Source organism: Prionailurus viverrinus, chromosome C1 (genome assembly GCF_022837055.1).
Source record: "Prionailurus viverrinus isolate Anna chromosome C1, UM_Priviv_1.0, whole genome shotgun sequence".
Classification (NCBI taxonomy): domain Eukaryota; kingdom Metazoa; phylum Chordata; class Mammalia; order Carnivora; family Felidae; genus Prionailurus; species Prionailurus viverrinus.
In genome coordinates, this window is record NC_062568.1 from 121,591,771 (window position 1) to 121,618,221 (window position 26,451).

Sequence of the window (26,451 nt, forward strand, 5' to 3'; positions counted from 1 at the left end):
TAAAGTTTATTTATTTTGAGAGAGAGGGAGAGAGCATGTGTGCACACATGTGCATAGGGGAGGGGCAGAGACAGAGAGGGAAGAGAGAATCCCAAGCAGAGCCCAACTCTGGGCTCGATATTATGAACTGTGAGATCAGCACCTGAGCTGAAAAACCAAGAGTCGGATGCTCAACCAACTGAGATACCCAGGCGCCCCTTACCATTTTTCTATTCAGTCCATACTCAGTATGCATAAGTGCATGGATGGGTCAGAGTTGCTCCTTTTCCACGGACAGTTGTACAATTTCAGATATTCAGAGAAAAGAGAAAGTAACTATTGGGAGTTTGGTTCTCCTGAGAAATATTTTTATGTATCTTGGGATTAGGTGAAGTCTGTTTATTCTAATGAGTTATAAACATCTTTCCTATAAATATAAATTCTAGACTCTCAGAATTACATTCCCAGAGATAATACAGAACATAAGGTGATATTTTTGAGCTCTTCAGTATTTGAGTTGCACAAGTGGAGAGAGAAAATGGTAGAGAAAGGGCCAGAAAGGGAATATTCTTAAGTTCACGAGAAGGAATGATGAATTCCTTTCCTTCCACTTTGTTTTGCTGCTCATTTTCTCATTTTGCCTTAAACTGATTCCACTAGAAAAACACTGTTACCTAAGAAGCCAAATGTAGCATAGCAAAAATTGTTTAGTCTCAACAGAGCAGGATATAAAGAAAGAAGCCAGGAAATTACGGTTCAAGAGATGACAACACAGGAAAGGTAAGTTATAGTAAAATGCATAGTTTAATCAATTGATTTTTTATTAAATATGTATTTTCAACTTTACAAAACACTGTAAATAGGGAACTATATGGATGTTACTATTAAAAACATGGAAGTTGGTGCACGGGGAAAAATTAAGATTTTCTTTCCTTTACTAAATATATTTTTTCTCAGATATTCAAGTGATATATAATTTTCTTTTGTAATTGAGTGTCTTCAGTATTGCTAACAAGCAAGCCTCTCCCCATTCAGCTCACTCTCCCACACTCTGACAGGACTCTTCCACATCTTTCCTCTTTCCTCAAACCCATCGCCATCTTTCCCGTCCGCACTCTTCAATGATCATCTCATTTCCTATTTCACTAGGAAATAAAGAGAAAATTGAAAATAACTTCTATATGCTTCCATTTCTCATATAACTGCATCTAAAGCTATATTCTCTGCATTCATTGCTCTTGACAATCGAAGGACACCGTCTAGCAACTGTCCTTTTTCTCTTCTGTGTCCCCTCTCTCCCTACCGAACCATTCAGATCTGTACACAAATACTATCTTCCATCTTAAAAAACAAACAAACAAACAAGTAAACCCAAAGACCTGCTCTTGACCCTGTATCCTCTTTTTATTTGTAACTTGATTTTCTGTTCCTTTTTTTGCAGCAAAATTGTTTATGCTGTCTCCAATTTTTCTCTTCTCAAGCCCTCTTTAACCCACTCCAGAAAGGTTACAGGCTCCCAGCAATCTATCAAAATGCTTGTCAAAGGCACTGGTGGTTTCTGGACAGCAAATCCAAAGGTCAGTTTCCAGTCCTCATCTTCCGTGATCTACTTCCACAGTGTGGGACACAGCCAATTACCCTTTCCTTTTCGAACTTGGTTTTTCAGGACAGTCTTCCCCTTTGGTTCATTCCTTTTCTTTTACAGGTTGTTCCTTTGCTGATTCTTCCCCATCTCCCCAACCTCCAACACTGGAGTGTCCCACCCTTCAGTCTGTGGTTCTTTTCTTTATTTATAGTCACTCCCTTTAGGTCATTTAACCAAATTGCATGGCTTTAACTGGTCTGTATGTGCTGATGACGTCATGATTTCCAAAATTATGTCTTCAGCTCGGGCCTCCCCACTGAACTCTTAGTGTTATGTCCAACTGCCCACATGATGTACCTGGCTGGATGTTAAATAGGGATCTCAAATCCTATTTGACATGCCTAACATCCAAGCTCCCAACCCCCAACCTGTTTTTCTTAGAGGCTCTGCTATTTCAGTAAGTGGAAAAACCATTTCTCTAGTTACTCAGGCCCTAAACCTTGGACTACTGAAACGGCTTCCTAACCCTTTACCTATTTCTGCCATTCCTCCTGTCGTTGCTCCCCCAAATTGTCTACTCTCTACCTAGCAGCCATAAGTCCGATGATTTTATTCCCTTGCTCTAAACCCTCCAGGAGCTTATTGTCTCACTCAGGTTATAAGTGGCTGACGAGACTCTTCATCACCTGATCCTATCTCCAATCCCCCTACTCCTCATTCTCTCTGTTCTAGACATACTGGTCTCCTGGCAGTTCCTGGGACATGACAAACACACTCCTCCCTCAAGACCTTTGTCCCTGTTCCTCTAACTCAAATGCTCTTTCCCCAAATGTCTGCATGGCGTGCTTTCCACCTCCTTTAGGTCTCTGCTCAAATATCAGCTTTGCCAGGGAGGACTTTCTTGACTATACTCTAAAACAGCAACGTTTCTCCCCACCATGCCTTCCTACCCTGCATTATTTTTCTCCAAAACCCTCATTGCTCTTTTTAAATTATACATGTATTTATTAGCTCGTTATTTGTTTTCCTCTTAGAATACATGCTCCAAGAGGTCGGGGACTTGGTCAATTTTTTTTCACTGTTGTTTCTCTAGTGTCTAGAATAGGGCCTAGCACATGGTAAGGCAGTTAAGAGGTATCTGTTGAAGAAATGAGTAAGTCTGCGGGGGTCAAATTAAAACATTTAATTTGTATAGTTTCACCCAAAACTTGAAGATGATAAAAGACCTATAGCTTAAATAATTTTAGACTGTGGGGAGCTTGTTTGGTAAAAGGTAATAGTAACTTCTATGTGGGTCAGGTCAGTCTCCTAGAAAAAGAACAGTCCCTTCACTAGTAAATATTATGAAATATGAATGCAAAAATTTAAACAGACAAACAAAAAGAAACCACTTTTATACTTTCAGATAAATAATTCATTTACGAAGCTTCAACTTACGTTTTAAAACATGGGTCTCCAGACATCAGCTGCATACTGATCAAAACCTGAATATTAGGAAAAGAAATGTGATTATAAAAGTTTCCTTGAGAAGAGAAGCCACATTCCGCTAATCTATGCATCCACCACAGAATCTAGGCCAATATTTTCTGTTTAGAAAGTATTAAATAAAATGATAGCTTAATTGGGTTACATCCAGTATTAAATTGCTGCTTTATACAGAGACAGATTTAAAACCACTTTTCAACATTCAAAACTCTGTAACTGCAAAAATCAGAGTGGAAAAGATGGAAACAAAAAGCAAGTGCTACCCTAATAACAGTTCTGTGGGTGTGTGCTGTGCTGGTCTAGTTTATCTGTCTTTCCTCCCCAATTCCTGTGGTGCCCAAGTGTCTGGAATGTTTCCCTCCAACTTGCCATGTTGTTGCCTCATGGGCTGCCTGAAGTGGCTTGCAAGAGCACAATGCTTCTGGCCCGTGTTCCAGCTTTAGATCAGAATTTAAACCTTTGCTAATGCTTTCTGAAATGCTGCTGTTCTCTAGTTGTGACTGTCTTTTAAGACTCAACCACAGTGGGCAGGGGGGGAGGAGGCGCCTGGGTGGCTCAGTTGGTTAAGTGTTGGACTCTTAATTTCAGCTCAGGTCATGATCTTGTGGTTGTGGTGAGATGGAGCCCCGAGTCAGTCTCTGTGCAGAGTGTGGAGCCTGATTGGGATTCATTCATTCTCTCTCTCTCCCCCTCTGCTCCTCCCCCGGACTCACTGGAGCTCTTTTTCAAGATAAATAAATAAACATTAAAAAAAACCCAAAAGACTCAGCCATAGGACCTTGTTTCCTTCTTCTGGGAGTAATAATGATAACGGTAGTAATAACAACAACATTAACAGCAATCATGATTTGAGAATTAATTATGTGCCATGCATAAGCTGTGTTTTATAATGCAAGATTTCACTGGATCTTCAACACTCCTATGAGAGATGGATATTTTCATTTTAAGCTCAGGAGATATATTAGTATTTTCAAGATCAGGTAGCTAATAAAGGGCAGAGCTGAGATCTGAAGCTAGGACTGCACAATACTAAAACCCACGGTCTTTACGAAGAGAAGATATAGTGGCTGACATGTATGCTAATATAACCAACCTCATTTCTCTCTTATTTCTTCACCCCAGTGCCTCCACTGCTGTTCTTTTCCCCTTTGAGCACTACACTTACTAAATGTGTGCGTCTGGGCCTGCTGCGCTGGTAGCGTTATCCCCTCCACCACAGTCTGGTTTCTAACTCCATCAAAACAGCACTCTTGAGTATCTTTAATGTCTGAGGAGGGAGGGAGATGGCACATGCAGCTCTTAAGAAATTGTGTGGGGAAGCAGAACAGAGAGAGTAGGATAATGGTTGGAGGAGGTGAGAAGCGGTTTTTGTTTTAAACACAGCAGATACTAGAGCTGTTTCTCCATATGTTAATGAGGATGATTCACTAGAGATAGAGAATATCAGGAGAAGGGATAGTCCAAATGGCACCGCTCTGGATTAGGCAAGCTCTGGATTCTTCAACCCAAGGGAAGCGATTGACTTCTGACAGGGAGAGGGGCATTTCCTTCATTGTAACCAGGGCAAAAAGGATAACAGGGCTGGACAGACAGGAAGAATCATAAATTCGGCAATGGGAATATGAGGGAATTTGATTTAATGGCTTCTGTTTTCTCAATAAAGGATAAAGAAAGACCATCAGTTGAGAGTAAGAGTGGTGCATAGAGATCCAAGAAGAAAGAAGGTATACAATAGAGTCTCTAGAAAAATGGGAAAGGATGCTTTCAAAGGAAGTACAGTTGCTTGATGGCAGGGAGCAAGACTGAAGGAATGGCCGCTGGATGGTTGTATGATGTTCTCCAGCAACATTCAGCAACTAGGATGCAAGTCCAGAGAGGACAGTTGAGTCTGACTGGGGTCGGGGATTACTCAGGGGAGAGCAATGAGGGAGACAGGGGCAAAGGAGCGAGGAATATTTTTGAGCATAGGATAATCATGGATCCCAGAATCAAAGCTGGATAAAGAGGGAAGTGGAAACAAGTGGAGGCTGGTAAACAATGAGAGCAGTCAGGTTAAGGATAGCCAAGTGAACAGGAGACCAAGAGGACTGGAAACATAATAGATGGGGGCAGGGGATACTTGGAACTAAAATTCTGGAGGTGGTGGAATTTCTAGAGGTAAGTCTAGACTGTGACCATGGGGTGTGGAATGGAGGTGAAGAAAAGGAAAAGGTTCCTGGAGAAGGGTAGTTTGAGGAAAGGAGAGGTCCCAGGTACATGAAAGATTAGCTAGAGGGAGAGAATGCACAGAAAAGACAGTCTGCAGGGACAGATCACCCACCAGATGGTGGAGCCATCAAAAAATGATGACAGAAGGGATGGAAAAAAAAACTGTGAGCCAGGAGCTAAGTCATCGTAAGTAGGAGAGAGAAGGTAACTAGGTGACCAGGAGATGACAGCTCAGGCAGGGAGACAGTGTGTGTGATACAGAGTGGTATGATCTATAAAAGACTAATTTCTTTGTAGGGCCAAGTGGGAGAAATGGTGTGAAAGGATCAATGGAGAGCCAAAAGGAAACTACTCCAGGAGCTGGCCCTAAGGAATAGCAGGGGATGGAATTTAAAATTAGAAGGTTATTTCAATTCCCAGAACACGTGGGTGGCTCAATCGGTTAAGTGTGGGACTCGATTTTGGCTCAGGTCATGATCTCACGGTTCAGTTCGTGAGATCAAACCCCATGTTGGGCTCCACACTGGGTGTGGAGCCTGCTTAAGATTCTCTCTCTTGGGGTGCCTGGGTGGCTCAGTAGGTTAAGAGCCTGACTCTTGATTTTGGCTTAGGTCATGATCTCATGATTTGTGAGATCAAGTCTTGCTTCAGGCTCTGTGCTGAACGTGTGGAGTCTGCTTGGGATTCTCTCTCTCCCTCTCTCTGCCCTTCCCCTGCTCATGCTCTCTCTCTCTCTCTCTCTATAGATAAATAAACATTAAAAAAAAAAAAAGATTCTCTCTTTTCCTCTGCTCCTCCCCTGCTTGAGTGCATGTGTGTACACATGCCTTCTATCTCTTTCTTAAAAAAAAAAAAGAAAGAAAGAAAAAAAAGAAAGTCATTTCAATTCCTAATGAAAACACTATTCAGAGAAGGATTATCTTTCTTCTTACACTGCAAATATGAAGAAACTTAGCGGCTTGTTCAGCTTGTTTGGGATCAGTCTAAGAAGGAATAGGGCAGCCTGTTTCTTCGGAGTCTGATGCTTAGACGGCATGGCAACATGAAAAGACCACTGACTACATAATGGTAGAGATGCATTCTGGTCTCTGCTCTGCTACTGATGACTGATGACTTTAGTGAGACACTTAACCTTCTGAGTCTCAGCTTCTTCATCTATAAAATGGAGAGAATCTATCCCCATCTGAAGAACACTGTTTACCCTACATGGGTATATGCAAGTACTTTGAAATTTTTTTCAGTTATATTTATTGAAAACAAAGTTTGAAAAGTGTAGGTATAGGGTAATTCTTTGCTCCACTAACTTCCGACCATACAGTTTTTACTAGGAATTATTTTCCTTTCTTATCATTAGATAACTTACCATCAAGGGGTAAACTAACTAAAATACAGCAAAAGGTCTGTCCGGTGAGGCTTAGTAGGTACAAGACACTTTACAAACATATTCTGAACTGGTCTCATTTAATACTCCCACCAACCGTATGTGTTCTCTGTGGCCACCACACTATGGGGCTGCTGATGCTACTTGGAAACAACATCGCAGATGCCCAAAGTGAGTTCCACCTGTCACTTAACTAGTTACCAGAGAACCCAGTGACTTCTATGTGCCCACCATAGCTGCTTGGGAAGTCACTTTTCGTGAGTGATACCTGTTTTAAGGTATTCATTCATCATGCTCCTTACTGTCAATGAGCCTGATGCTTTAGCAGTTGTATGTACTATTCCCTGAATGTTCACAGCCTCAGAAACACCTTAGGATCATGAAGGTGAACATTTGTTACTTTTTGCTGCTTCTGTGATATGGGTTGCCTTTTTCCCTTGAAGGTGAGTATTTCAGTGTGGTGTGGTCAGCTTATGATCTCAGTACTGATTCCCATCTTGCCCTTGACTGTGTATACCTATGCTTATTCAAAGGCAGAGATTCTCATTTGTTGACATGTAAATCTCAAAACATGCTTACTTTAAGAATGGAATTATCCTGTCTTGTATTTTTGGTATCATAGCCTTCCAGTAAACAGCGACGAGTGGTATTTCCTGATCCAGCAAACTCTGCCAGGTTTAGATCTGCAAAGCCCAGCTATGAAAAGAAAGGGAATTATATTAATAGAATATCTACTAGGCTTCTATCATATTCTCCTTAAAATAAACATTCAACCCATGCTCTAGACAAGTTTTCTCAAACAACGGTCATTTGCAAGTGTGGCCATCTTAACAATATCTGCCCCATTATTTGCTTAATGTGTATCTTAAGATTGGCTCACCTTTTTGTTAAAATATATCACCTTTTCAATTCTTAAGCAATATGATCTCTGAAATCACAGACTTGATGCACTAAATATGTATTTTTTCCTGTACACATTGAAATATATAACTGTTGAAGTAAAAATAATGTTTATAAAACAATTAAAATCATTCCAAGTAGCAGCAGTACTCATCCAACACTGTGGGAAACGGCAGCAGACCAGTCATGCATGATCATCTGCATATTCATATAGAAAACTGATCAGACTTTCTTCTCCCCATTCTGGTTCTGGCTCCTTTCCCAGTTAATCACTGGTGACTGCAGATAGTGGCAGGTTATTAAATTCTTACTTTAAGTGCAAGAAGTAGAATGATTTAAATGTATCAGACATTTTCTTTGGTATAAGCCCCTTCTCCTTCACCACCTTTCACATTTGCCTTGCTGATCTCTCTTTACCTTTCTTTTCCCCTTCCCCAAAGCTGCACCCCACAACAACGCTCTATGCTGCTATCCAGAAGTTCAGCTGAAAGCTGTTCCTCCCTCTCATTATGACCCAGGTTCTTCTCCATTTTCTGAAGTTACCAATGATTGTCCTGCACTCTTCCCTCTGATGTTGTTCAACTTCTATTTCCCATTTCCAAGCAGTAAAGAAATATGCCCCCCCCCTTTTTTTTTTATAAACTAAGTCTGTTCTACATGACTAAATGTATATGGAATCTTTTATTAAAAACAACAAAAAATGTTTTGAATTTGTAATTAAGCACATCTCCCTGAATACCTAATGAAGAGTATTAGCCATTTCAAGCACTGCTATGATTTTAAGCTGCCTGTTTTAAGATTTAAAAACACATACTGGACACATATGAATGGCATTCAAGATGAAGATTTTAACTACAGGCTGGAGCATTAATTTAGTAGCTTTTACTAATTTTTTTTAAATGTTTATTTATTTTTGAGAGTGAGACAAAGAGACAGAGCATGAGCTGAGAAGGGGCAGAGAGAGAGGAAGACCCAGATTTCGAAGCAGGCTACAGGTTCTGAGCTGTCAGCACAGAGCCCAATAAGGGGCTCAAACCCATGAACCGTGAAATCATGACCTGAGCCAGAGTCGGACGCTTAGGCGACTGAGCCACCCAGGTGCCCCTAGTAGCTTTTAACTGGTACAGAAAGAATGAAGAATAAGAACTTTGAGACTAATTAAAGGGCCACAATTTCCCAATGCAGTAAGTCAGAACACATCAGGCCACAGGTGACATCTACTTAATTTTCACATGGCTACTCCGGCCTTAGGGGAGTACCTTTTAGGGGTTCAGAAGAATAGCCTGGATGCATCCAGGGCAAAGCCACATCCAAATAAGCATGTGAAGATTCACGTGGCTATTTGATTGCACATCATCCAAAGGCTCTATTTCATACATTATCCTTTTTCTTTAAACCTCCAGCACCTCCTTTCCATCCAAACTCTGCTGATGCCTTACTTTTTAATTCACTCAGAAGATAAAAGCAATCAAAAAAGTGCTTAACTTCCACAAGCTCTTACTGCCAGCCACATCTACTCACCTGCCTGCAGCTAGGCCTGCTTATTTTAAGTGAACTGGCTGTGCTCCGATCTGAGGCCACCCACTGTCCTCCGGCCTACTCAAGTTCACTGCTTCAGGAATTCCTCCCTCTCTTCTGCATTCTCAAGTTTTCCTTCTCTACTGAACCATTCCCATTCCACCACGTGGACCCGCTGGAGTTTTTGCCATCTGAATGAACAAAAGAAAACCTCATCTCACATCTCTGTCTAGTCTGTTGGACTATTTTTCTGCTCCCTTTTATAGCAAAGCTCCTTGAAAGAGTCGTCTATGTTGACTGTCTCTGGTCCCTTCATCCTTGGCCACTACCTTGTCAGCTTCACTTCCCTGCTTTCTTATTTATTTATATTTATCTTATTTATTTCTTATTTCTTCTGGACACAATGTCCTTTTACTTGCAAATGCCAAGTCCACCTCAAGGCCTTTAACACTAACTGTTCTTTTGTCTGAAACATTCTTAGATCTTGTAGCTTTCTTCCTCACTCCATTCAGGTCTACGTTCAAATGTCATCTAAGGGGCTTTCCATGACCATTCTAAATGCCTTGCCTCCTTCCTCCCTCTCTAACCCTGTAGTTGTCTCTCTTTACCCCTTACCTGCCTTGTTCTTCACTTTAGTAGTTGTTACCATATCACATACATACATATTTCATATTTATTTTGTTTACTGTCCATCCCCTCCAACCTTCCATGAGAATATAAGCTCCATAAAGGCAGGAATTTGGGTCTGTTTTGTTTACTGCTATATCCACAGTACTCAGAATAGTGTCAAGAAAAACGCCTGCCATACGGTAGGAGTTAATACATATCTGTTGAACAAATACCAGCCCACTGGCCCACTATCCACTATTAGAATGCTGGTATTATAGTGTCATTATGCATAATTCAAGTTAAAAAAAAAGGTATCTGGTCTGTCATCACTAAGAAAGCATATTAAAAGGTGGGGTATGTCAACGTGATATTTTAGGCTGCAGGTCAACACTTACTGAGCATCTTTTATGTGCTAGGCCCTGTTGGGGACCCCACAAAACAGTGATGAACAGGACAGATAAGGACTGTCTTGAAAGAGCTTACATTCTAGTGAGGCACAAGATAGTCCACATTTCCTTAGGATTGTCTCTGGCTTCACTGAGATAACTGTCTCATTAAAATGGCAAGTGTACATAGACACTAGCTACATCTGTGGTAGATATTACTTCATTTGGCAAACAATTTTGAGCATCTACATTTCAGGTAACACCAGGCATCAGGAATGTAAATCACTCCTATCCTCAAGGAGCTCATGGTTTAGTGAGGGAAAAAAGAAAGAAAACAAATTCTTATAAAAAGCTTAAGTGCTGTGACAGAGGAAGACACAATTACAAGACAGAAAGGAAAAGAGAATTTCTCAGGGGAAAGGACAACGAAACTGAGTGTTTAATGTTCTAAGTGGTGACAGGACAAGGGAAAGGGGAAGCACATACATGGCAGGGAAAACATCAAGTCACAGGGCAAAGAGGCTAAAAGAGCATGGCACACTCCAGGAATTTTCTGAGCGCAGTATGTCTGAAGCATAAGAATAAGTAAGTGAGTGGGGCACCTTAGTGGCTCAGTTGGATAAGCGTCCGACTCTTGATCTTGGCTCAGGTCATGATCCCAGGTTCATGGGATTGAACCCAGTGTCAGGCTCTGTGCTGATGGCATGGAGCTTGCTTGGGATTCTTTCTTTCTCTCTGCCCCTCCCCCTTCCCTGCTCACACCCACATACCCTCTCTCTCTCTCTCTCTCTCTCAAAATAAATAAACTTAAAAAAAAGAAACTCTGGAAAATAATTTTTAAAAAAAGGAGTATATGCATGTACAGACAGATGATTTGTAAACCAAGATGGATCTAAATGTTGGGTTGAAGACTTTTCATTTCGTTTTCCCTTCCAGGCAATAGATAGCTGTTGAAGAATTAAAAGGGCGAGAATGATTGTGTTTGAATTTCAGAATGATCACTCTGGCAGTAATGTAGAGGATGGATAGAGGGAAACATCAGAGGCAGAGAACAAAAGATAGGAGGCCAGTGCAGGTTTTAAATGAGAAATAATGAAGGTATAACCTAAGGCACTGGCCTTCGGAGTGGAAAAAGGGATGGTTTTTAAATTAGAAGGGGGAAGTCACAGGATTTGTCAATCACAGCAGATCCTTTTTTTTTTGCTTACCCACCATTATTCAATGTTCTGATATTCCTTGTTAGCAGAACCCTGATTTTATTTAGTGTCCACTCTTAGCTCATCTATGTGGAAAAGAAAAGTAACCCAATCCCTAGCTCATTGTTAAACTGTGAGACTAATCACAAGCTAGCCATGGCAATCCATTCCTATTGTCCATGACTGGTTTAGGAGTGGGGATATCATCTAGTTGTGGCTAATGAAAGCTATGGGGGAAATTCTCTGAGGTCCAACTAGGAAAAGTTTTCTCACTCAAAGCCATACATAGAGAAACAGCTGGATTTTGTCATATGTGAACGTGTGGACTAAAACTCGAGCTACCTGGTGACCATGAGAACAGCTAGCCAAGGACAAAGTCATCACACAGAGAATGGAAGAATGAAAAGAGAAAAGTAACATGGGTTCTTGATGATGTTCTTCACTTAGTGTACTAACTAATCCTGAAGTAGCTCTATCTCCTATCTCAACTCTATTTCATACCTACTTGTTTTGTGACATTCAAATCTCTAGGTGAGAAGGGTATTCTGTTGCTTATAGCAAAGAGCATCCTAACTGACACTGCAACCAAGGAGTTTTAAGGAGTTAGGCAGATTTGATGGCTGAAGCTAGTGCCCCATCCTTGGCTCTGATGACTGAACTGATGGAGATACCATCAGAGACTGAAAATAAAAGAGGAGTATGTGGGTTTCTGGTAGTATTACTAACTCCTTCTCTTCAGCAAAGAGGTGAGCACACTCATTAGTAATTCCACTTACGTAGTGAAAGTATAAAGGAGATTAGTGAACATGTATATAGAGTGCTAAGAGAGCACAGAGGAGAGGTCCTAAAACCCTGGAGGTGGGATTGGGAATACTTTCCAGGACAGACTGAATTAATAGATCCTATTGCTTAATGGAAACCAGAGATCATCTTCTAGTAGGGAAGCTGAAATGTAAGAATAACATCCCATAATCAGCATTTAGAAAGAGTATATCTATAATTTATTGTTGGGTCCAGTTGTTCAATCTCCAAGTTCCTTTATTTTATCTATCTATCTATCTATCTATCTATCTATCTATCTATCTATCTAAGAGATCATGAGCTGGGGAGAGGGGCAGATGGAGAGTGAATCCCAAGCAGGCTCCACACTAAGCGTGGGTCTCAGTCCCACAAACCTGGGATCATGACCTGAACCGAAATCAAGAGTCAGATGTTCAACCAACTGAGCAATCCAGGTGTGCCTCCAATTTTTATTTCAATTTGAAATCTATATTTAAAAACAGCCAACTTGAACAGCAATAAGAAGAGAAAACCATTTGAGGGGCACCTGGGTGACTCAGTCGGTTAAATGTCCAACTCTTGGTAGTGGCTCAGGTTATGATCTTGCAGTTGTGATCTCATGGTCATGAGATTGGGCCCCATGTTGGGCTGTGTGTTGAGTGTGGAGCCTGCTTGGGATTCTCTCTTTCCCTCTCTCCCTGCGCCTACTCTGCTCGTGTGTGCATGCTCTGTGAAAATAAACATTAAAAAAAGAAGAGCAAACCATTTGATTTTTCAGCTTATAAACAGCAAGAGTCATAAGTTCTAAAAGAGTTAAAAAACATCCACTTACCTTTGCATAAGCTTTTCCACCTTTTAATTCCTGTCAAAGATAAAAAACACTATAAGGATATCATATGATTGAAGATAGAAAATTAAATATATGTCAAATAATCCTGAAGTAGATATTTACATATTTACATGCTGGAAAATATTGATAGTAAATTTCTGACCTTGAATTCAACTATTTGGATGACCATCCCACCCCACCCCCCAAATTACCAGAATTTTATTTTAGAATTTAACTTAAATCTGAAAGAGACAAATGGTAAGAAGACAAACTAATATTTAATCTACCCTGAAGAAAAAATCACTGAAGTGTCATAGACACACTGTAAGAAATTGAATCACCAAAGAAAAGTGAAATTAGTTATCAAAAAAATTACTTGGTAAGCACATTAGTAACACTGTAGATTTTCATAAGAGTTGAAGCCCCCACCCCAGAGATAACCATTATTACCAATTTTTAGGAACAGTCCAAAAGATGTTATGTATTCCCCTTTTATTCAAATATACCATACTACACACACTGTTCTAGACCTTACACACACACACACACACACACACACAACCCCATAACATAAATATTGTTCCATGTTCGTATAGAAGCCCTCTTAACTAATGTGACCAAGACTGGCAAAAGTGGAAAGTAACAAAAACCCAATATATAGATACCTTAACATTTTAATTTCAATTTGAAATCTATAACTACACTAATTCGCCAAATCTCTGGATTTAGGACACCACGCATATGTGTGAATTAAATGTAAAACACTTAGAACAAAGCCCTTATACTCTGTATCGTGTTTGCCATTACATGAGGGTGAACCCTCGATATACGAGAGTCAAACTCTCCTCTCCCGACCTACTTTTAAAAATGTGTTTGTTGAATGGAGTTATCTCATCTTTCTTGCATAAATGAGATATAATGAATTATATACCATTTCTATCTTTTTATTATTGAAGTATAGTTGACATACATTATATTAGTTTTAGGCACACAACACAGTGACTTGACAATTCTAAACATCACACAATGCTCACAATGGTAAGTGTCATCACCATCTGTCACCATACAGCACTATTATAATATTAGTAACTATATTCCCTTATGCTGTACTTTTCATGTCTGTGACTTATTTTATAATTGGAAGTTTGTACTTCTTAACCACTGATATCTGCCATCCCTTCATACCCCTCCCTCTGGCAAGCAGGAGTTTGTTCTCTGTACTTATGAGTCTGTTTCTGGGTTTTGATCATTTGTTTTGTGTTTTAGATTCCACCTATAAATGAAATCATATGGTATTTGTCTTTCTCTGACATTTCACTTAGCATAACAATACCCTTTAGGTCCACCCACGTTGTTCTGAATAGCAAGATTTCATTCTTTTTTATACCATTTCCATCCTTGAGGTGGTAAATTTAGGTTCTCTGCTCCTCCCCTTTCAATGGACAGCTGCGTCTTTTGGTGCAGTACCAGCCGCGTCCCTGAGACACGATGGTGAAGGTCAGAGGAAACAGATTTAGCCATACTGGGCACCTGGATATCAGGGCTGCCTTTAACTCCAGCAAAGTGGATATTGTCACCATCAATGATCCCTTCACTGACCTCAATTACATGATCTACATGTTCCATTATGAGTCCACCCATGGCACATTCAATGGCACGGTCAAATCTGAGAACAGGAAACTTTTCATCAACGGAAAGCCCATCTCCATCTTCCAGGAGTGAGATCCCACCACCAACAAATGGGTTGATGCTGGTGGTGGGTATGTTGTGGAGTCTTCTGGGGTCTTAATCACCATGGAGAAGGCTGGGGCTCACTTGAAGGGTGGGGCCAAAAGGGTCATCATCTCTGCCCCTTTTGCAGATGCCCATATGTTTGTGATGGGCATGAACCGTGAGAAGTATGACAACTCCCTCAGGATTGTCAGCAGTGAGTCCTGGACCACTAACTGCTTGGCCTCTCTGGCTAAGGTCATCCCTGACAACTTTGGCATCACGGATGGCCACTCATGATTCTGTGCCATCACTGCCACCCAGAAGACCATGGACAGTCCCCCTTAAAAGCTGTGGTGTGGTGGCCAAAAGGCTGCCCATAACATCATCTGTTCTTCTACTAGCACTGCCAAAGCTGTAGGAAAGGTCACCTCTGAACTGAGTGGGAAGCTCACTTGCATGGCCTTCTGTATCCCCACTCCTAACATGTCAGCTGTGGATCTGACCTGCCATCTGGAGAAAGCTACCAAATATGATGAATCAAGAAGGTGATGAAGCAGGCATCAGAGGGCCCCCTCAAGGGCATCTTGGGCTACACTGAGGACCAGGTTGTCTCCTGTGACTTTAACAGTGACACCCCACTCTTCCACCTTTAATGCTGGGGCTGGATTTGCTCTCAATGACCAGTCTTTCAAGCTCATTTCCTGGTATGGCAAATGAATTTGGCTACAGCAACTGGGTGGTGGACCTTATGGCCTTCAAGGAGTTAAGAGCCCCCTGAACCAGCAGCCCCAGAAAGAGAAAGAGAGAGGTCTTCAGCTGCTGGGGAGTCCTTGCCCCAACTCACTCCCTCACCTGACACTGAGAATTTCCCAACCTCTGCAGTTTCCACCCTAGACCTCCTGAAGAAGGGGGAACTTGTGGAGCCCTACCTTGTCATGTACCACCAATAAAGTATACCATAGGGCTCCTGGGTGGCTCAGTTGGTTAAGCATCTGACTTTGGCTCAGGTCAGGATCTCACAGTTTGTGAGACTGAGCCTCGCCTTGGGCTCTGTGCTGACAGCTGAGAGCCTTGGAGCCTGCTTCGGATTCTGTGTCTTCCTCTCTCTCTGCCCCTCCATTGCTCATGCTCTGTCTCTCAAAAAATGAATAAATTAAAAAAAAAATTAAAAAAAAAAGTATACCATATTCAGCCCCCACCCCCCCGCAAAAAGTGGTGAATTTAAATAATATGAGAAGCAATCTATGGTAAACTCTATTATCATGAATATTTGCTGCCCTTCCCCTTTCCTGTCCCATTGATGTCAGGCATGGCCATTCCCCTAGATCTACCCATTATGAATTATCAAATTATTCTTTTTTCTTAGGTTTTGTGATATCCCTTAATAGCACCTTGCACTAAATAAAACTTTACCTAGATGATCCCTGTCTCTTCTAGCTAATTCTTTGCTCCCCTCTACAGCCAAACTCCTCAAAAGACTTCTCAATTTGCTGTATCCCACTTAAATTCAGTCTATTTCAAATATGTTTTTGTCCTCATCTTCCTTCTGCAATTGCTCTTAATGTTATCAATGATACTCGTTTTTGTAAAAGCAAAGGCTCTGTCTTCATCTTACTTAACCCCTCATCTGACAAGATTGGCCTCTCCACTTCCTTTCCTAGAATGTCATTTTTTTCTCTAACCTTCTGCGGTGCTGCAATGGCCTGGTTTTACTCCTACCTCAATGGCTGCTTCTTCTCACTCTCCTTTGCTGGACGTACTCCTGTTTTAACCTCTGTAGAAAAAATGCTAGTTGTACTCCAATTATCCATTTCCCTGCTCTCCAAAGTAATAGAAACCTGCATTTTTAGATGGGTGTCTGGTTACCCAAAATAAAGTAATGACAACATTTTCTACCTTCCTTTTGTGCTGTGGCAGTATGATTAAGATCTGGCCAAAAGGATGTAATATGTGATATATAGGAATTCTTGCTCCTCTTCTGCTAACAGTAATTTATACTTCCTCTGAGTGTTAGACTGATCTAGGATTTGGTTCAGGGTCTCTTGTCTTCTGTCTATATTATCCCCCTGGGTGAGCCCATTCAGGTCTGTTGCTTTAAATAAAAACCATATGCTGGTAACTCTCATGTCTCTGTCTTTATTCTGACTTCTCCTGAGTACCAGATCAGTATCTTCAATTTTTTATTTTTTAAAGTTTATTTATTTTGAGAGAGAGAGTAAGTAAGCATGCATGAACTAGGAAGGGGCAGAGAGGGGGGGTGGAGAGAATACCAAGCAGGTTCCATGCTGTCAGCACAGAGCCTGATGCAGGGCTCAATCCCATGAATGATGAGATCATGACCTGAGCTGAAATCAAGAGTTGGACACTCAACCGACTGAGCCACCTAGGTACCCAGACCAGTATCTTTAAATGAGTACTGGACATCCTTGCTTGGAATCTCATAGACACCTCCAATTTAACACGGCCAAAACAGGCCTGCTGATCTCTGCTTATTGGTCCCCCAAATTATTTCACTGTGAGCCTTTACAGTTTTAATACATAGCACAATTACCTATCTATATGCTCAGGCAAAGGTCTAAGTTATCCTCAATTCTTTCCCCCTCATTTACCACACCCAATCCATTAGTGGAGGGGTCTACCTTGCAGAATCCATCCTGAATCATACCATCTCTGTATGGTATGCCATACCAATAATGCCATACCAATGCAAGCATTGCTCACCTGAACCATCCCCACTACCTGTGTGGTCTATCTGCAATGCATCCTTCACACAACAGAAAAGTCATCTTAGAAGATCATATATCTCTCCTTACTAAAATCCTCAAATGGATTCCAGTTATAATTAGAATAAAATCCAAACTCATTACCTAATCTACTGCCTCCAACCTCACTGACAAGAGCTTTCCCTCTCCGTGTTACCATCTTCCAGCCTGGCTGGTCTTCTGACATTTAAACATGCCCAGATTTGTTGTTTATCCTAAATGGGGTTCACAGTACTTTTGAATCTGTGGCCTAATATTTTTCAACAGTTTTAGAAGATTCTCCACCACAACTTCTTTCCTCTCTTTCTAGGGCTCCAATTATATATATATTAGACATTTATACTGTTTCCCATGTCTCATATTCTTTTCTGTATTTTCTACTCTTTTTTTGCTCTGTGATTTTGTCTATATATCTTCTTTTGTCTTATTTTCCAGTTTTACCAAACCTCTTTTCACTTCTGATAAACCTACTGTTAAATCCATCTGTTGAGATTTATTTTCATCTATTTAGCTTTAAATTTTAGTTATTTTTCAGTTCTAGAATTCAATTTGATTCTTTATGGTTTCTAGTTCTCTAATAAAATTCCCCATATCATTCACTCATCATAGTTACTGTAAAAGTTTGTCTCTGATCCTCCCAAGACCTGTATCTTCCATGGATCTGTTTATTTAAATTTTATTTTTATCTGTTTTTATTATCTATTTTCCTTTTGATTTTGGTCATGCAATCACATCTCTTGGTATGCTTGATAAGTCTTGTGCATGATCACTTGAAGAAGTAATGTGAGGTTTGGAGTAATGTTATTTTCCTTCAGAGAAGATACACATTTGCTTCTGGCAAGTTCTTATAAGGCAGATCACCTTCATCCAAGCAGGGATTAAGATGATTAGAAGCTGAGTTTCATTCTTTTTACAGGCTGATCTATATCCACTACACACCTTCTAGGTTGAAACTCATAGAGAATCCCAATGAAAAGCTCAGGGTATTTACCAAGGCCCTTCATGATAATGGGTCCTGGACTCCAGTTTTTGTCCCTTTAGTCCTGTAAAATTGCTGTGATCTCAGCTAGCTTCTTAGCCTCTAGATCGCTGCTTTCAGCTCAGCTTATTAACCACTGCTTACAACCTAAATGCTCTGAGGGAAAAAGCAATGCCAAATGTCAGGCTCATCTCTGTATGCTTCCCTTGTCTATGATTCTAAGCTTCTTTTTTTTTTAAATTTTTTTTTTTTTCAACGTTTATTTATTTTTGGGACAGAGAGAGACAGAGCATGAACGGGGCAGGGGCAGAGAGAGAGGGAGACACAGAATCGGAAACAGGCTCCAGGCTCTGAGCCATCAGCCCAGAGCCCGACGCGGGGCTCGAACTCACGGGCCGCGAGATCGTGACCTGGCTGAAGTCGGACGCTTAACCGACTGCGCCACCCAGGCGCCCCTGATTCTAAGCTTCTTAAGGCATTACTGCCATGGCAGCTTCTGATACCTTCAAGAAGCTGTTTTTTACATTCTGCCTCGTTTTTCTGGTTGTTCTCAGAGGGACAGGAGGGCTTTAATAAGCTGGTCCATTAATTTCAGAAGCGTAAGTCTCCAGTCTTATTATAATCTTAGGGCCTGTTACAGATCACATTGTGCGTTTCTCCCCCACACCCCCAAAAAATATTTTGAAGTTCTAACCCTCAATACCTTGGAATGTGATATTATTTGGAAATACACAGTATTCTGTGTAATCTAGTTAAAATGAGGTCCTAATCCAGTAAGACTGGTGCCCTTATAAAAAAAAAAGAGAGAGAGAGATTTGAATGTAGATATAGATACAGAGTAAAGATGATGTGGAGACACAAAGGGAGAAAGCAGCCACGTAACTGGAGTGATGCATCTACAAGCCAAGGAATGCCTGAGGCTACCAAAAGGTAGGAGAAAGACATGGAACAGTTTCTTTCCTGGAGGCTTTAGAGCAAGGCCCTACCGATTTTCACTTCTGACCTCCAGAACTATGAGAAGGTACACCTGTGTTGTTTTAAGGTACCCAATTTGTGGTATTTTGATATAGCAGCTCTAGGAAACTAACACAGGGCCTCTTTACTTGAAGGTATGGGATGGTTACTTTCATGTGACAACTTGCTGGGTCATGGGGTGCCCAGATATATGGTTAAACACTATTTCTGGCTATGTCTATGAGTGTTTCTGGATGAGATTAACATTTTAATCAGCCAACTGAAGAAAGCAATCTGCTTTCCTTAGTGTGGGTGGGCACCATCCAATCTGTTGAGGGCTTGAATAGAAGAAACAGGAAGAGGAAGGTTATAGTCTTTCTCTCTCTCTCTCTACCTGTCTGAATTGGGACACTGGTCTTCTCCTGCCCTCAGACTAGGACTTAACACCATTAGCACTCCTGGTTCTCAGGCTTTGACTTGAACTCACACCACTGGTTCCATGGTTCTGAGGGCTTTGGACTCAGACTGGAACTATGCCACCAACATTCTAGGGTCTCCAGCTTGCAGATGGCATATTGTGGGAGTTCTCAGCCTCCATAACTGTGTAAGCCAATTCCTTATAATAAATCTTTATCTATATACCTATATCTTGACTCTATTGATTCTGTTTCTCTGGAGAACCTTGACTAATACAAGGCTCTACTCCTCTATTTTTTAAAAAACGTTTTTTTGAGAGAGAGAGAGAGAGAGCGCGCATTAGCAAGGGATGGGCAGAGAGAGACAGAGAGAGAGAGACAGAGAGAGAGAGAGAGAGAATCCAAAGCAGACTCCATGCTGTCAGCACAGAGCCCAACGCTGGGTTTGATCCCATGAACCATGGGCTCGTGACCTGAGCTGAAATTAAGAGTTGGATGCTTAACCGACTGAGCTACCCAGTGCCCCCCAGGTCCTACTCCTTTAGACTGGTCTTTCCCTAAATCTTTACAAAGTTACCTCCTCTTCAAATGTTACCTTTCAGAGAAGTCTGCTGACCCTTCGCCTAATTTTCTAAAATGATCTTCTCTGAGTTATTCTCTATTATCTTATTGTATTTTATATACAACACTTATCACCATCTCAAACAATCTTATTTGGTTACATGTTTACTCTGTCTTTCCTACCACTCTTCCCCCCAGCTCCAACCAGAAAGTAGAGTCCTTGAGGGCAGGAACTCATTCCAGTTCACTACGGTCCTTTAAGTGCCTAGAATAGTACCTGACACTTTGTAGGAACTCACATATTTGTTGACAGGTGATGGACGGCTTCCCTGTGTCCTAGGCAGCAGAGAGCATTATCAACCTTTTGGGTTGTTGTTAAATTTATAGGTAAAAAAGGATGCTTTATTTGTAGCTTTACTATATGAGTGAGATTGAGTGATTTTTTATATGTTTGAAAGCTATTTATATTTTCCTTTTTTTTGTGAAATATATTTTCCTTCTCTTGCCTGTTTTTTCTAAAGGATTATTGATCTTTTCTTTTTGATTTATTTGAAGGAACTCTTTCCATACCAAGGAAATTAGTCCTCTGACATGGTTTGGATGTTTTCCCCTAATTTATGACTTTGCTTAAGGTATTTTTAAAATGTTTACTTATTTGAGAGAGAGAGAGGGAAAGAGAGCACATGAGCAGGGGAGGGGCAGAGAGAGAGGGAGAGAGAGAATCCCAGGCAGGCCTTGCATTGCCAGCATGGAGCCTGGCTAGGGGCTTGATCCCACGAACTGTGAGATCATGACCTGAGCCAAAACTAAAAGTTGGACACTTAACTGACTGAACCATCCAGGCGCCCCCTACTTAAGTATGTATTTTTTTTTTTAATGTTTATTTTTGAAGGAGAGAGACAGAGTGTGAGTGGGGGTGGGTCAGAGAGAGAAGGAGACACAGAATATTTAAAAAAGTTTTTTTTAATGTTTATTTCTGAGACAGAGAGAGGCACAGCATGAGTGGGAGAGGGGCAGAGAGAGAGAGGGAGACACAGAATCAGAAGCAGGCTCCAGGCTCTGAGCTGTCAGCACAGAGCTCAATGCAGGGCTCGAACTCACAAACCGTGAGATCATGACCTGAGCCACAGTAGCTCAACCGACTGAGCCACCCAGGCGCCCCAGGAGACACAGAATCGGAAGCAGGCTCCAGGCTCTGAGCTGTCAGCACAGCGCCCAACATGGGGCTCTAACCCACAAACAGCAGGATCATGACCTGAGCCAAAGTCGGATACTCAACTGACTGAGCCACCCAGACGCCCCTAAGTTTTTTTTTCCCCCCCTTAAGGTATTTTTTTGCAATGCAGAAAATGTTCATATAGATGAGTTTACTAATTTTTCTTTATGGGTTCTTACTTTAATTCTCATGTGGCTTCTTCTCTTTTTTTCACTGGATGAAAGACGAGACTGGAGTGATTCCCTTGGATCTAAAAATGGGCACCATGTGGTGAAGATGGCAGAGCTACTCTAGTAGTCCTGGACCCCTTGGCTATTACCCAAGACAGACATACATCTCTGTCTTGTCTAAGTTATTGTGTAGTTGGCTTTCTGCTTCAGCAGCTTAACATACGTACCGTGACACACTAAACATCATTAAAAAAATATTTGAGAGAGAGCAAGTGCATGCCAGTGGAAGAGGGGCAGAGAAAGAGGAAGAGACAGAACCCCAAGCAGGCTTCATGCTCAGCGCAGAGCCCAACACCCTGCTCGAACCCATGAGTGGTGAGATCACGACCTGAGCCAAAATCAAGAGTCAGACACTTAACCGACTGAGCCACTCAGGCACCCCTACACCAAACCATCATAATCTGAGGAACTGATTTCAGATGAACAAGTCTTACCTCAAATTACCCCCCCCCCCCAAAAAAAAGTGTTTTGGTAATAGACTTTAAGTGTTTTTAACTAGCAGTTATGCTTTACTCTAAACTGGTTATATGTTTTCTTTTTATTAAAATTGAAAGATTAACTAGTCACCTTTCAAAAATCATGACTACAACCCATTTAGTAAAGGTTTCAATATAAGAGCCACAGCAATAATTAAAGTAGAAAGAGAAGATGGTAGGATGCTTAATTACACCTTGGTTAACCCCTGTAACTTCTAGACAAAGAAATTATCATACCCTTAATTTGCATGAGGAAAATGATTTTTAGTAAGTCAGGAAAACTGCCTAAGGTCTCACAGTGAGTAAGTGGCATATCTGGGATTCAAACCCAGATCACTATGATGACACACATCCTGTCACTGAACTATACTTCCTTTAGGGAAGCCTCTGTGCAATTATTGTGCTCCAAGTCAGACTGTTTAGAGATCTGTTTTCAGTAAAGGCTTAAAATCTACAAATGTATACATGTATTTTTGTTATATCATAAATGAGTAGATTAAGCAATATAAGAATTTAAAACATAGCCACACAAAACATAGTGCTATCAGTTCATTCAAAAAGCAGAATAAGGTTAAAAGTACAACTTTTTATTTGATAAAGGAGGACACAAGACTGGGGTGGAAAAGAACAAGGCAAGGGACTCTTGCTTTTCATTACAAGGCCTTCTCTAATTTTTGAACATGTATATGTATTATTTTGGTAATTTAAACAATTTATATAAAGTGGAACATAAAGGTTATTATTATTTTTTAATGTTTACTTATTTTTGAAAAAGAGAGAGCGCTCGCGTGCGAACAGGGGAGGGGCAGAGAAAAAGAGGAAGACACAGAATCTGAAGCAGGTTCCAGGCTCTGAGCTGTCAGCACAGAGCCTGACGCGGGGCTCAAACTCACAGACTGTGAGGTCATGACCTGAGCCGAAGTCGGACGCTTAACTGACTGAGCCACCCAGGTGCCCCATAAAGGTTATGTTTTAAAGCCAGCAGTTTAATTCACCCGTAGTGGTGACAAATGGATTCCCTCTTTCCACCACAAAAAAGTAGGATCACATGTTTTTATATATATTAGGTTGAACCATTTGAGATTATCATCTTTGTAGATTATTTGTAACATGTCTGAACCTAATATGTGGAAAGGAAATGATGTAAAAAATAAAACATGGCCTTGGAATTAGAAAGATGTGTGTTTGAGTCCTCAGTTTGCCATTTACTAGCTGTGTGAATTTGGGCAATTGACAGCCTTTCTGAACCTGTTTTCCTGAAAGTGGGAAAAAATGACACCCATTTTCAGGGTTATTCTTAGACATAATATATGTAAAGTCCCTAAAAACAATGCCTAACAAAGAGAAATACAATGAATGGGAATATAAATATATATATAGCCACCCCCTGCAAATATTCAAATAGGGTTAACACTTAAATGTATAATGATGGTGAGATAAGGTTCCTGTATAATAATTTATAACTTCAGATTTTAAAAATCGTATTTGTCACACTAATTTAAATTACTGCTGCAAGTGTGAAGTGAAATTACATAGAGCAGTTCCAACAATAAAGTAGAGCTGAATAAAGTAGAGCTGACTATGGAACTAATTATGGTTTCTGAAAGGGGAGACGTAATAGGCTATTTTTATACCTTCCTCACAGATACTCTGTAGATACAAGGATCCAGGATGCCTGTGGTGGCACTTGCACTCATTTTGCACATAAATGAGAACTTCTTTCTCCAGTGAACACAGTTTGCCTGCACCACTTCCCTGAGGGAACAAAAAAAAAAAAACAACACACAAGAAATTACTATTGATGACAGATTAAAAAAAGCGCACACACTCTTTCACTCAGGTCTGTAATGCAGAACTGGTAAAGTAAAAGACCGTATTTGGAAACATGAAGAAAACAAATCTTAACAATGTGATCTGAAAATCTCTAGTTTTAATTATCCACAGAAACTTAAAAGTGAAATTACTTATCAATTTAATCAATATAAATTGAAACTTCACTCTTCATTCATTCAGCACATAATAGAGCCTATTTTAGGTGTGCTGGCCATGTGCTAGGTGTTTGAAATATGAAGATGAGAATGACCACATTCCTAACCTTGGAGGGCTTATAGTTGACAGTACAAGAGACAGAAATATAAACAAATAGTTATTCTGAAATAAACTGCTGTTACAGTTTTACTCCTGTAAAGGAATATGTTGTGCTTCAAGGAACTTGGTTGTTTCTGTCACTGAGATCATTAACATATCAGGAATCAGAGGCAATATTAAAAAAAAAAAATCCCTGTATTTTACTTAAAAAAAAATTACATAAAAACTTTTACAGATTTCAAGTTGAGGGCATGTATTAACCTCTGTTCCCTCTCCAAAACATTCTATGTTAATTTTTAAGGCATCATTTAGCAAGGACAAAGAGAATCAGAAAGGAGACAAAAATAAACGACCAGGGATGAGGAAGTGATAGTGATTTAGCAAATCCAAGAAAGCTGAACATTAAGCTAGTTACTAGTGAAGCCAAGAGCAGGTATCTTAGGCTTGTGATGAAGTAGAATGAAGGAGAGACAAATGGCAGAAGAACTGACTGAAAGGTGTTTTAGAAAGAGACCCTCAGATCTTCCTGACTCCTACAGAAGACAGATTTATTTTCCTGATGAGGTAAAACAGGGAGATCTCTGTACTACCTGACTTGAGGGCAGGTATTAAAAATGGCACCACAACATGATCATATTGAGTGGGGGGTTGGTGGGGGGGTACACAGGATGGAAGATAACTTACTGAATGCTGAGACTTCCAACCTTTGTCCCCTAACCTGGCTCCTCAGCATATATTCTTTAACAAGATATAGGAAGAACAATCTCTGGGGAATTACAACCAGCCCCAAAGAAAAGCTCTAATGAGATGTATGTTGACGGTGACAAAATTGCTCTGCCTGCTCAATCTACAGTAAATACCTGAGTCAATGAACACTCTCCACATATACAAAGCTGCTGAGCAACTTTTGCTGCCTCATAGTTAAATATGAGCAAGCACTTGAGGAAAGACTCTTAATATGAACAGAGACCAAAATGAATAGCAAAAAGGCAACCAAATCTATGCTGGAAGAAAAAAGAGTCTCAGAGAGACAGAAACTGCATCTACCATAAAAGAATAGGATGCTATAAAGCAGGGTATATAGAGAGCTAAAAAGTACTCATGGAAATCAAAACTATTGTGCTTAATATTCTATTTGTCATTCCATATCCACTCTACTCTTCTCTGTGGCCCAGGAGCCTAGTCTTTAGGGACTACATCAACCAGGCTCACTTGCACTCTGTCACTGAATGTAGTGAAGGGACAAACACCAGGATAGAGGGTAGGAGAGAGAAGGTGGCATGTTTATTCCACTGGCTCTTTCCCTGTCAGACCATGTGGGAAATGGGTAAATGATTAGGGATTGCAGTTTTCCACAGTATGTCCACAGAAGTTAGACTCTAAACTATATGCATTTATAACTTTGTTAAAATAAAAACCAAATCAACAAATTAAGAAACACTGTCAATCGAGTGCCTGGGTGGTTCAGTTGTTTAAGTGTCTGACTCTTGATTTTGTCTCTGGCCATGATCTCACAGTTCATGAGTTGGAGCCCCACATCAGGCTTCACGTTGACAGTACGGAGCCTGCTTGGGATTCTCTCTCTCTATCTCTCTCTGCCTCTCTCTCTGTCCCTCCCCCACTTGTGCACAAGCGCACTCTCTCTCTCAAAATAAACAAACTTAAAAAAACCCACAGTGTCAAGTACTGGAAAATCTGAAAATGCGAACAAGAGTATGTAACACTGCAAGCTATTTTTCCCCTAACTGCCTAAAAAAACCAAAACTGAAGGTATCTTAAGGTGTTATTCAGACAGTTATTCTAGAAATTATGTCATATGTACAAAAAGTCCATTAATACTAACTGCAAAACTCTAAAACTTTGTTTATGTTCTACTTTTCATTTGTTTATGAAGTAATAATAATTCCTCAACAATACTAATTACAGAAACACATCTTTAGATTTTTATCTAGTTTAAAACACCTTATAAGGCAGCAGACTTTATATACCAAATAGTATATGCTACCAGTTACACAAATGGGCAGTTTTAGCCTGAGTAATAAAAATAAAGGAAGTCAGGGCACCTGGGTGGCTCAGTCAGTTAAGTGTCTGACTCTTGGTGTTGGCTCAGGTCATGATCTCATGGTTTGTGAGTTCGATCCCCACATTGGACTCTGTGCTGGCAGTATGGTGTCTGCTTGAGAGGGAGTCTCTCTCCTCT

General features: G+C 40.6%; 1 protein-coding gene and 1 pseudogene across 4 annotated transcripts in view; one reads left to right on the forward strand and one right to left on the reverse strand.

Annotated features, from left to right (window-relative positions):
* EEIG2 (EEIG family member 2) overlaps positions 1 to 26,451 on the reverse strand; it is a 94,989-nt gene that overhangs the window by 22,085 nt on the left and 46,453 nt on the right. For all 4 annotated transcript variants that reach the window (XM_047870694.1, XM_047870693.1, XM_047870692.1 and 1 more), the window contains exons 2-5: positions 23,798 to 23,918; positions 12,860 to 12,889; positions 7,218 to 7,334; positions 3,002 to 3,048 (exon numbers count right to left, since the gene is read on the reverse strand). In XM_047870694.1, the coding sequence (XP_047726650.1) occupies positions 3,002 to 3,048; positions 7,218 to 7,334; positions 12,860 to 12,889; positions 23,798 to 23,918 (315 nt within the window). The remainder of the gene's footprint in view (positions 1 to 3,001; positions 3,049 to 7,217; positions 7,335 to 12,859; positions 12,890 to 23,797; positions 23,919 to 26,451) is intronic.
* On the forward strand, positions 14,330 to 15,564 carry LOC125172502 (glyceraldehyde-3-phosphate dehydrogenase-like; annotated as a pseudogene).